This window comes from Epinephelus lanceolatus, chromosome 8, assembly GCF_041903045.1.
Source record: "Epinephelus lanceolatus isolate andai-2023 chromosome 8, ASM4190304v1, whole genome shotgun sequence".
NCBI lineage: Eukaryota > Metazoa > Chordata > Actinopteri > Perciformes > Serranidae > Epinephelus > Epinephelus lanceolatus.
Window position 1 is genome coordinate 24,233,985 of NC_135741.1, and position 10,700 is coordinate 24,244,684.

At 39.5% G+C, this 10,700-nt stretch overlaps 1 protein-coding gene across 1 annotated transcript; it reads left to right on the forward strand.

Annotated features, from left to right (window-relative positions):
• Window positions 1-623: 623 nt before the first annotated feature.
• On the forward strand, window positions 624-10,291 carry slc26a10 (solute carrier family 26 member 10). The gene is made up of 18 exons (XM_033629757.2): window positions 624-1,155; window positions 2,591-2,701; window positions 3,044-3,201; window positions 3,336-3,500; window positions 3,603-3,755; window positions 3,851-3,933; window positions 4,017-4,164; window positions 4,256-4,369; window positions 5,510-5,587; window positions 5,678-5,773; window positions 7,705-7,811; window positions 8,118-8,187; window positions 8,345-8,527; window positions 8,644-8,698; window positions 8,962-9,050; window positions 9,159-9,213; window positions 9,303-9,409; window positions 9,510-10,291. Exons 1-18 carry the CDS (start codon window positions 891-893, stop codon window positions 9,546-9,548), a joined length of 2,076 nt encoding a protein of 691 aa, XP_033485648.1. The 5' UTR covers window positions 624-890; the 3' UTR covers window positions 9,549-10,291.
• Window positions 10,292-10,700: the final 409 nt, after the last annotated feature.

Sequence of the window (10,700 nt, forward strand, 5' to 3'; positions counted from 1 at the left end):
TGCCCAAGGTTTTTTCATCACGTGACGGTATCCAAGCTACATTTTGCAAACAATACATTATGGCCAGTAGACACACATATCATGTTTAATCTTGTATTTATCCAAAGCTTCCTTGTATTCACACTTGTCCAGCATAGAACAACATCTTACTCATCACATACAATCTCTGATCAGAGTCAAGGTGTGGTTTGATCCATGAACCAGGCGGCCATGTGTGATTGAGTTTCACAAGGGTCTCATGGGTACCAGACCCCTTTTCCTTGTGGCTACACAGTTTAAACACCCACCCATTACAGACATCCATCCTTTTCGGAAATGAACTCCTTGCTAACAGACATGGTTTGAGGTTACACCTCGGCTCCACCAACAATAGCACTTTGATCTCTTTAGGCGTTTCACAGTGGTATACATTGTATGACTTAACTGTGCCTCCTCTGAGCTTGTACCTCCCGCGTAGCTCTCTGGAGGACATAAGGGAGGGTAGGACTGTGCAGTGCAAAGGATTGTGCGTGTGTGTGTGTGTGTGTTTGGAGGGAGGGGTTGTGAGTGACGGAAAGGAAGATTGCATTCCTGACTTTCTACTTTCTGTAGAAAAAAAATCCTTCCCGCAGTAGGACCCAGAGGATATTTGCAGGGAAAAAAATGGACCAGCACACCTTTATGCTGTCTGAGGCAGGACAAAGATGTGAAAAAAGTTGGCCAGCACTGTAACAAAAAAGGTTGAGCTATGAGCCATGTCATTGGCTAAGAAGAGTCTGACAGGAAAATGCAATGGCTCTTGAGGTCAGGGCAGAGTCTGCTATAAATGTATTCCAACAGACAACACCTTTACTGACTCTACAAGAGTGCTTGCATGGTGAGCTGTCATTGCTCACCTCTACAGGGGAAATATGAGCGCTTCTGTGGCTGTGTACAGGGATATTTACACAGAGGACCGCTTCAAACAGGCCTATGGTTCTGATGTTAACTCAAGTGGAAGTTTTCGACTCCGGGAAAAACTTGCCGGGAGTTGCAGGTGTTCGAGGCGAGCCTGCCTTCACCTGTTGAGGAAGAGAGTGCCTATTTTCAGCTGGCTGCCAAGATACAGACTAAAGAAATGGATTTTAGGAGACACTATAGCAGGACTGACTGTTGGTATTCTTCACATTCCCCAAGGTGAGTTAACATGAATATCACCAGGATCAAAGTACAGTTTATCACTTGCTGCCAGTCACACAAAAGTAAAAATAAGGCTTGTTTTCTCTTACTTTATTCCAGTATGTAAATTATAGGGGAGACTGGAGATGGTTGATACAGACTTTATAGCAAAAACATTGATTTTTAAGATATGACAGTCATGTTTTGGGCCAAGTCTCTATCTTGATCAGTACAGATACTGTTGAAGCTGGAATTATGTAACCTTTTAAAAGGTATAATATCTAACCCTTATGACATCTAAACACATTTTATATATCTTACTCCATTTTTCAGTATGCCAATACAGTTAGTGATAAGAACTGAGGGTTTGCTTGCACATGTAGTGAGGTGAGGCATGGAGAGGCAGTAAGGTCTGTCCCCAAAGAATACTCTGCCTCAGACATTGAGCACTGCAAGAAATTTCAAAACCTTTGAGAAACAAGATCACCTGTGTGGGCTATCACTGCAGTTGATGTCTTCAGTGTGCAGCAAAAGGTTGTCTTGACTGATGTCCTGACTGAGGCTGAAGACTTGTATTTTGGACTCACTCCATGTGAGGTACTGAGCATCTGGTTTTATTGTCAATTCTTCACTTATATTGTTACAACATAGACGGGGGAAACATTGCCATTTATCGTAGATAAATACTAAATAAATAAAGATAATATAAAGAGATCAATTCTTTGTTGAGAGCTCTAACACAAAGAGTGACACAAAAATTCAACATGTTATAGCTACTAAGACAACATGTGTTACAACCATCCCCGGTCTCCCCTAATTATTAAATCATTTAATTTTAGACTCAATTGAGCAAGGATTTTTAAAAAATATTATTAATACCCTAACAATACTACTACTGCTTCTACTACTACAACCACTACAACTATGACTACAACTACTACTACTACTAGTATGACTAGTTATAGGTACTGAGACAACATGTGTTTCAACCATCCCTCATCTACCCTAATTATTAAATTAGAATCAATTGAGGATTTTAAAAAAAATATTAATAATACCCTAGGAATTCTACTACTACCACTACAACAACAACAACAACAACAACAACTACTACTACTACTACTACTACTACTAATAATAATAAGAATAAGAATAAGAATAATATTAATAATAATGAATAATTACAAAACTACACACAGCCATCATGTATATGATTGCAATTATTAATACTGATAATTAAACAAAGAATTTAGTATTTAATGACAACAACTATGAGGCTAAACTGTCAAAATTCACATTATACAGTCTGTATTTGTTGTAGGGTCAGTTATTATTTTAAGTTACCTTTGCATGCGTCATCTTACATAGATACAGATTTTATGTTCTGAACATAAATTAGAAAATAAAATGTATTGGCTGATAAACTGTCTTTTTGAATGTCTTCCCTGAACAGGCATGGCCTTCGCCTTACTCACATCTGTCGCACCAATATTTGGCCTTTACACCTCCTTCTTCCCAGTGGTCCTCTATATGATTTTTGGCACAGGTCGTCATGTGTCCACAGGTAAGATTTGTGTCCACATAACATCTATTGTATATTCTATACATTTTAATCACCAGGGTTGATGTCTTCATAGTATGGACAATGCTATAAATGGTTATACCTGCATCCTGAGCTCAATGTGCCAGTTGTTACATTTTCAATTTCAATTTTGTTTATACAGCCCAGTATCATAAATCACAATTTACCATAGAGGGTTTTACGGCATATGACATCCCACTATCCTTGGACCATCACAGCTGATAAGGAAAAACTCTCCCAAAAAACCCTTTAACAGGGAAGAGCAACTCTTCCGGTACAGACAAACGTTTTCTACTGTTACTGAGATGATAGGTCTGTTCCCAGGTACCTTTGCTGTGGTGAGTCTGATGACTGGCTCTGTGGTGGAGCAGCTGGTTCCCACTCCTCTGGAGATGAACTCAACTTCATCTGAAGCAGCCGACTTTGAGGCCCAGAGGATTGGTGTTGCCTCAGCTGTGGCACTCCTCTCAGGAATTATCATGGTAGGAAAGCCTATGGATTAAACACAAATTCACAAAATGGAGTAATAATGCAACTAAGATTGCTTTTGTTAAGACTTAGAAGGCTTGATTCCCCCTCACAGCTCATGATATTATGTTACTCTCTTGTGCCGCAGCTCTGTATGTTTGGTCTTCAGCTGGGTTTCCTCTCCACTTATCTGTCAGAGCCAATTGTTAAGGCTTTCACCAGTGCTGCTGCTTTCCATGTTACCGTGTCACAGCTGCAAAGCATGCTGGGGCTGCGGCTCCCTCGCTACACTGGGACCTTCTCCCTCTTCAAAGTAAGCAGCGTTACACGATGACGTGTTGATGGTTTAATCCAACATGCTATTATTTGGGCATTTGGTGCTGTTTGCTGACAGCTCACTGACTCATGTGTTCAGACTTTAGCATCAGTGATGGAGAACCTGCCTCACACCAACATGGCTGAGCTGCTGATCTCCGTGGTGTGCTTGGCTGTCCTGGTGCCAGTTAAGGAGATAAATATGCGTTACCGGCAGCGCCTGCGTACGCCTATCCCTGTGGAGATCCTCACGGTTAGTCAAGTGGATTCATGAATGTTGATGATACATTTACTACTTACAGTTTAATCAATGTGTAACAAGTCATGGTGTTGTACTTCCTTCTTCAGGTAATTATTGCTACAGGTGTGGCCTACGCCTCATCACTGGACTCTACTTACAACATTGAGATAGTTGGCCACATCCCAGCAGGGTAATCTTTTAAATGAAAAAGAAAAACAAACCTCAAACCACTGATGAGCTCAGTAGTTTAACTTTAAATCCTCCTATCCTCAGATTCCCAAAGCCACAGATGCCTGCCCTGCACACCTTCCCTGACATTGCCGGAGACACAGTAGCCATAACATTTGTTGGTTACGCTGTGTCTGTCTCACTGGCGATGATCTACGCCGACAAACATGGATATTCCATACATCCCAACCAGGTAAAGTCTGAGAATCTCACAGCTGCTTGTGGATATATCAGATTCTCAGCAGTCTATTAACATTTTGTTTTGAACCTGTGCTTGATTTCAGGAGCTCCTGGCCCATGGTATCTCCAACACTGTGTCTTCATTTTTCACCTGCTTCCCCAGCTCAGCCACTCTTGCCACCACTAATATACTTGAGAGTGCCGGAGGACACACACAGGTAGCGTACATGATATACAGCAACTCCTGTGTGTCACACTCACAAGCCACTCGTCTGTCCTTTGGACTAAAGGCACAATCTGCAATTCAAATGTAACCAGAGGGTTCACAGCAAGAAACAAACAAACAAAACTGAAAATTCTTTGCTTATGACGTTACACATCAGTGCACTGTCCAGATGGACGGCAGCTGGAGGCAAAGACTATCAACATTGCACAAATGTCTATGATTTGCGCTGTTTATAATCAAATAAAAAACAAAGGGCCACTTTATGCCCTGAAAGTAGTAGGACATAAAGAGGAGAAGTAAAAAAAAAATTACTGAGAAACAGCAACAGATGTGGGCCTAAAACCTCCAGCGTCAGTCTGGAGGAATGGAGTCACCTTATTTCAAACATAACATTAAAGCACTGTGTTCAGCGTGCCTCGAGTTGGATGCACGTACAATGTGCTGTGAGAGCTTCTATATGTTTTTAGACACGACCCAGATTTTTAACGGCATTTCACCTGATCTATGTCAACGCTTGACCTAGTAGGTAGAAAATAGTGAGTGTCAGCTGACAGCAGTGCATCCTTGTACAGAGTTGAAATATAAACAACAGTTATACTCAAGCACATTTACTCACCCAGCCAAAAGCCGTCATTTTAGTTGTGGTTCCCCTATATCTGATACATGGAGTACATGGATTATTCACTTCCTGCTCTTCATCTGAATTTCACTTGTCATAATAGTCACGTAATGCGAACATGTAATTGGATTTTGGAACCTGTAATCACTCCCAAACTGATTAAAACATCCTTTAATATACACACAAACACTAACAAGTAAATTCAAGTTAATATGTTTAGTAATGCTTTAAACACAGCAGCTGAGCAGGCCTGTTTGTCCAATTATGATCAACAGAAAATACAAAATTACATTCAATATTGTGCATATGTCTCCTCTTCATGTATGTGAATGTACCTCGGTTGTATAGGGTCAGAAAAGTACAGATTGGGGGTGTACAGGCTCCAATCCAACTGTCTCAGGATTTGCTTGCATGTTAAACTTCCATTTGTCAATGCAGAAAATGTTCTGCACAAAGCTTTTGAAACACACTGGGATGTCCAGTAAGGAATGTATGTTGTGTGTGTTCCCACAGCTCTCTGGCTTGTTCACTAGCCTGGTTGTTCTGATTGTCCTGCTGCTGATTGGACCGCTCTTCTACTTTCTACCAAAGGTACATTTTTATGTGTGTATTTGTATGAGAATGAGAAAAACAGAGGGAGAGGGAAGGTTCACTCATCTCATCCTTTATCTTTCTCCTCAGGCAGTCTTGGCATGCATTAACGTCACCAGCCTCCGGCAGATGTTCCTGCAGTTCCAGGGTTTACCTGAGCTGTGGAGAATCAGCAAGATTGACTTTGTAAGCCAATAGATTAATACAGCAGTATAAAACATACAAGTGTATTTTGCAGTGTGGTCCCCATGCATGAAAACACAAGAGAATAAAAGGGAGATAGTTAATTAGCTCCCCAGCTACCATTAGGTCAGCAACTGACCCATAAAACACAGCTAACTGGGTTTTTCAGTATCTTCACATTTTGGGTTATATTATCCTGCTCAGTCTGTGGTCAGTTGCTAAACATTCAAAACTGTGCATAATTCACCTCATCTGCAGTAAAATGCTATGTGCTTTCAGCAACATTTTACCCCTACTTATCTAATTTGCAGTTTAAGTGGCAGGCAACCACTTGAAACTAGAGTTCTTGTGATCAGTTTCTTGTGATCATACTCAGTTAAGTATGCGTTATTAGTTGGTATCAGCCTCATAGATATGGGTTAGAGGGGTGCTGCTACATGGAATAGTAGGTTCAGAAGGCCACGATCGGCACGTTAAATGGCTGTGTTTATTGTTATACAAAGGTGGAGAAAGTCAGGTGACATAATGTTAATTTAAAGAGTAAGAAAGTTTACATCAGGAAGTGCCAGTTGTGGTGGACAGTGCAAACACACACAGGACTTTCACCCAGTGGACTGGGGTTTGTGTTGCATATGAAACCAAGAGTCATTGAGTTTTTTTAACCATTGTTTATTCTGGGAAAATTAACTGAGCATTAAGCTCTTTTACAGCAATGCACTGCGTTCACATTCAACGGGCTCGAGGGATGCAAATATTGCAATAAAGTGATGAAAGTCCACAAAAACAAATACTTAAAAGCAATGTCTATCAAGAATTATAAACAGTAATAAAAAACAGTAAAAAGACAAAAAAGTTAAACAATAAGAATAAAGTCTGCCATAAAGGACAGACACATAACAACAACAACAACAACAGTTAAAAAATGCTAATATGCAGAAAATCATGTCTGTCAACTGACCAAAGCAGGAACGCTATAAACCAACCATATCATCTGACACAGTGGTTCCCAACTAGTGGGTCGCTGGTCCATTTTGAACGGACCGCAAGTGACTTGCGAATATGTCAGGTTTGTTAAAAACCCTTTATTTTTAAGTACAGTGAATTTTCAGTGCAGAGCTTTTATTTTGAAGTGCAATTTCCCTGCTGTAGAGTGAATACTTGACAGAGACAGCAAACTAGCTCAACAACAAGGCCAAACACAAGTGTGACGTGGAATATATCAAACTCTGTGGACCTTAACTAATGACTAAGGAGAAATCTAGACCCTATGGCTGGACCAATTGGGAACTCCTTATCTAGCATACACTTGCAATGACCTAAGGACACACACCTGTCTTATTAAAATAACTCTTGTAACTTGTTCAATTTATTTGGTGCGAAAAAACTAAAAGCTAATTTATGGAGTTCAGTACTGATCTGGTGCTCAAATCTTACAAAACTTTAAGTGAATCCTAATGAAACTGCTCCAGATGCCAACATGGATTTAATGGGCTGATAACTATGTTCTTAACTACTTCTCAGTGTAGCAATATTCTGCTAACCCATGTCTATGAGGCTGATAAGCACTAATAACACCTCTTGAATCAAATGATAACATTCAAAATGGGTGGGTTATTTGTAACACGAGTGTGTATTGGTACTGTAGCAGGAGTTTTGGGAGTTTGCCATACAGTTTGACTCCTCCTTGACAAATCAATGATGCACGTGTCTTTAAACAATAACTGCTGTGTCACAGTTGTAAACTTATGTAAAATAAACACTCTCTCACAGTCAGTGAGACTTAATCAGGCCACAGGATCATGAGCTCATAGAGCATGGGTTCCACCCACTGTTTGCTTGGCTGGAATTAATCATAATTTTTACTGACGTGCTTCCATTGTTAATTGTTATATGCTGACATAGAAATATATTATTGTGGCCATGTCTTTGTGTAGATGGTTTGGGTGGTGACCTGGCTCTCTGTAGTAATACTCAACGTGGATCTTGGCCTAGCTATCGGAGTGGTTTTCTCAATGATGACCGTCATCTGCCGCACACAAAGGTACATTTTATTTCCTCTGCACAAATAATATGATTCAGTCTAGCTATTGCTCCTGCCAAATGCTTTACTGAAAGAAATACCATGTATATATAACAAACATGAACTGAGATCACTAATCTGTGACATGTAAAAGCATCTTATAAAGCTCCAGTAACAACCAATAAAGACACTGAGAGTTTTGTGTCTGTATTTGAGCTCTAACCTAAAAGTCATTACAGAGAAATAAAGAATCACTTCATAAGTGCCATATGTTGATCATATGTTATGACTTGTTCAATTAAAATGGATGACCCATGTTTCAAACAGGGCTGGTTGTTCTGTGCTTGGTCGGGCCAGCAACACGGAAATTTACAGACCTCTGGAGAACCACAGCAAGGTGAGAGGGTGCTCCTATTGCGTAATACCTGCATTTCAACTTTAATTTGAGGCACATTTCATCCTCATTTTTTATTCCAACAAGTGATAATTATAATCTCAGACATGATGCAGCCTGTCCTAGAATGAAGTTGGAATGAATCTGTATTTTCTTTTAGTGCTATGAGGTACCTGGAGTGAAGATCTTGACTTACAACGGGCCTATTTACTATGGCAACCGTAGCTTCTTCAGGGAGGAGATGAGCAGGCTGCTGGGCTTGACACCAGAGAAGATCCGCAGCCGGGAGAAAACTAGGAAAGCCCTGGAGAAAAGGGAGAGAGAGACTAACGTCAACACTGTGGTACGACTACTACAATCACTGACTAGATTGAGTTTATAAATACATAAAATTTAATATGTAATTTAATGTAAAATTTAATATTTGTGCCTTTCTTTGCTCCCTTCACTGTTGTTTAGGAAAGAGGGATTGCAAACACATCGTTTTCTTCAGAAAATGAGTTCTTTAAATCTGGTAAGTACTGACAACATTTTGGTAACTAACTAAATATGCATAGTCCCAAAAACTACAGATTTTGAATCAGGACATATCTTATTATCTGTAGATGTCATAATGTGTGTAGACGTTATTTGACCATTGCAAATTACATTTTTGTGATATATTGTGAAATAGTTTCAGGTTAGCTCTGATGAATTAAAAAATAATAATAATTCCCTTTTTTCTTATAATTTCAAGCTTTCAAAGTTTTGCTTTTGTTTCCTTTTTCTTCCCTGTAGAAGCATCTGAGAGCGATGTTCAGTCCGTGTTAATTGATTGCAGCAGTGTGACGTTTGTTGATGTTGCTGGAGCGAGACTCTTTATACAGGTTAGTCTACTACAGCAAGACATCATGCCTCAACCTTCACTGCATAAGGTTCCCTCCATTTCTTTGTGCACTGTGTTAACATGATCTGTTTCTTTCGGCTTCTTGCAGATGTGTACTGAATGCCAGAAAGCTGGAGTTCATGTATATTTGGCAAACTGCAATGGTAAGGCCTTTTCATCTCAAGTATTCCTTTCCTAATGGTTGCATTCTTGGTTTATAATATTTTTTTCCACTGATTTCTACCCCCCACAGAGAGCGTCTTAAAGATCCTCACATCAAGTGGTTTAATGACCTACATGAACCCTCAGCATATTTTCGTCACAATTCATGATGCAGTGATGTACATTCAACAGCAGAAGGTAAGCTAGACAGCAGAAATTTCAACAAATTTACAAAAGACTGATTTTTATTACATAAATTGTCTTGAACAAATGTTACACCTTCTGCTGTCTGCCGCAGGAAAAACCTCCAGAGAACACCACAACTGTTTGGGTATGAGCCAGGAGGATAGTGATGAGTCATGCTCACATCAACTGAGTGTCTCGGACTACAGCAGCAGAGGGCAGTGGGACTTACACATTTTGTTTTATAAGTAGAGACTATGTCTCTCAGCTGTATGGCAGTGCTCCAGCGTTAAGTCTAGACTTCACTATATACCAGTGTTTTGAAGACGCAGTAGCCTGTTGTAGCACGATGTCCTGAATTACAATATTTATTATATTACATTATTCATTTACAGTGTTACCAATTTTCTCACTGATATCAGACTCACCCATGGCACACTTTAATGCGATATTATTAAATGGTCATAACATCAGAGGGCTTTAAATCAGGAAGATGCCACAGACAATCTCCTGATTTTTATTGTACAACAATAAAAATACATAATTTTTTACTTTAAAACTGTTTATGATGGATGTTAATTGTTTGTCTTTTATTGTCTCATATGCTGGTCAATTAGCACAGTGATATTTATTTAGTTTCTGTTCGTTGTTTGCAATATAGACAATTATAAAGTGCACTGAATAGTTTGTTAAAATACAATGTGTATTTATATGTTTTGAAATATGTGCTCCAGTATGCAACCATGTACAGTAAATGCCACCCCATACTGTCTCAAAATGTCGTGTTTTTTAACTCCATAGAGACTGCATTGTATTGTATGAATGACTTTTGTATTTGTCAGTCACTGTTTCATCCAGTGGCTGTTTTTGACAATAAATATATCTCCAAAAACAGAACGTCTTGGTGAATCAAACAGAAATTTAATAAGTGTCAGAGAAAATTGAGTTACAGGTTTCTCCATCAATACTTGGGTGCCGTGGTTATTGAGAATGAATAGGTTTTAGGGGGAAACTCAGTGTGAGGAATGAGAAGCACGCCACTCTGTCAGATTTGGAAGAGAGAAGAAGAGCAGTCTTTGTATTTGGTGAGGTACTGTGGACCTGTGTGTCTGCGCTGATATGAAAAATGAAAAATACAGGAGTCAAATGACAACAAGACAGATGCTTTTTTTTCCACAGCTAGGAGTAACAAGGAAAAGATCTCAGGTCATCAGTCCTGCAGAATTCTGGTCTATTTAACATGCAACATCTTTCTACTGCATCAGGTGACACGTTTCAATCCAGATGCCGAGTTTGTACATTGTAA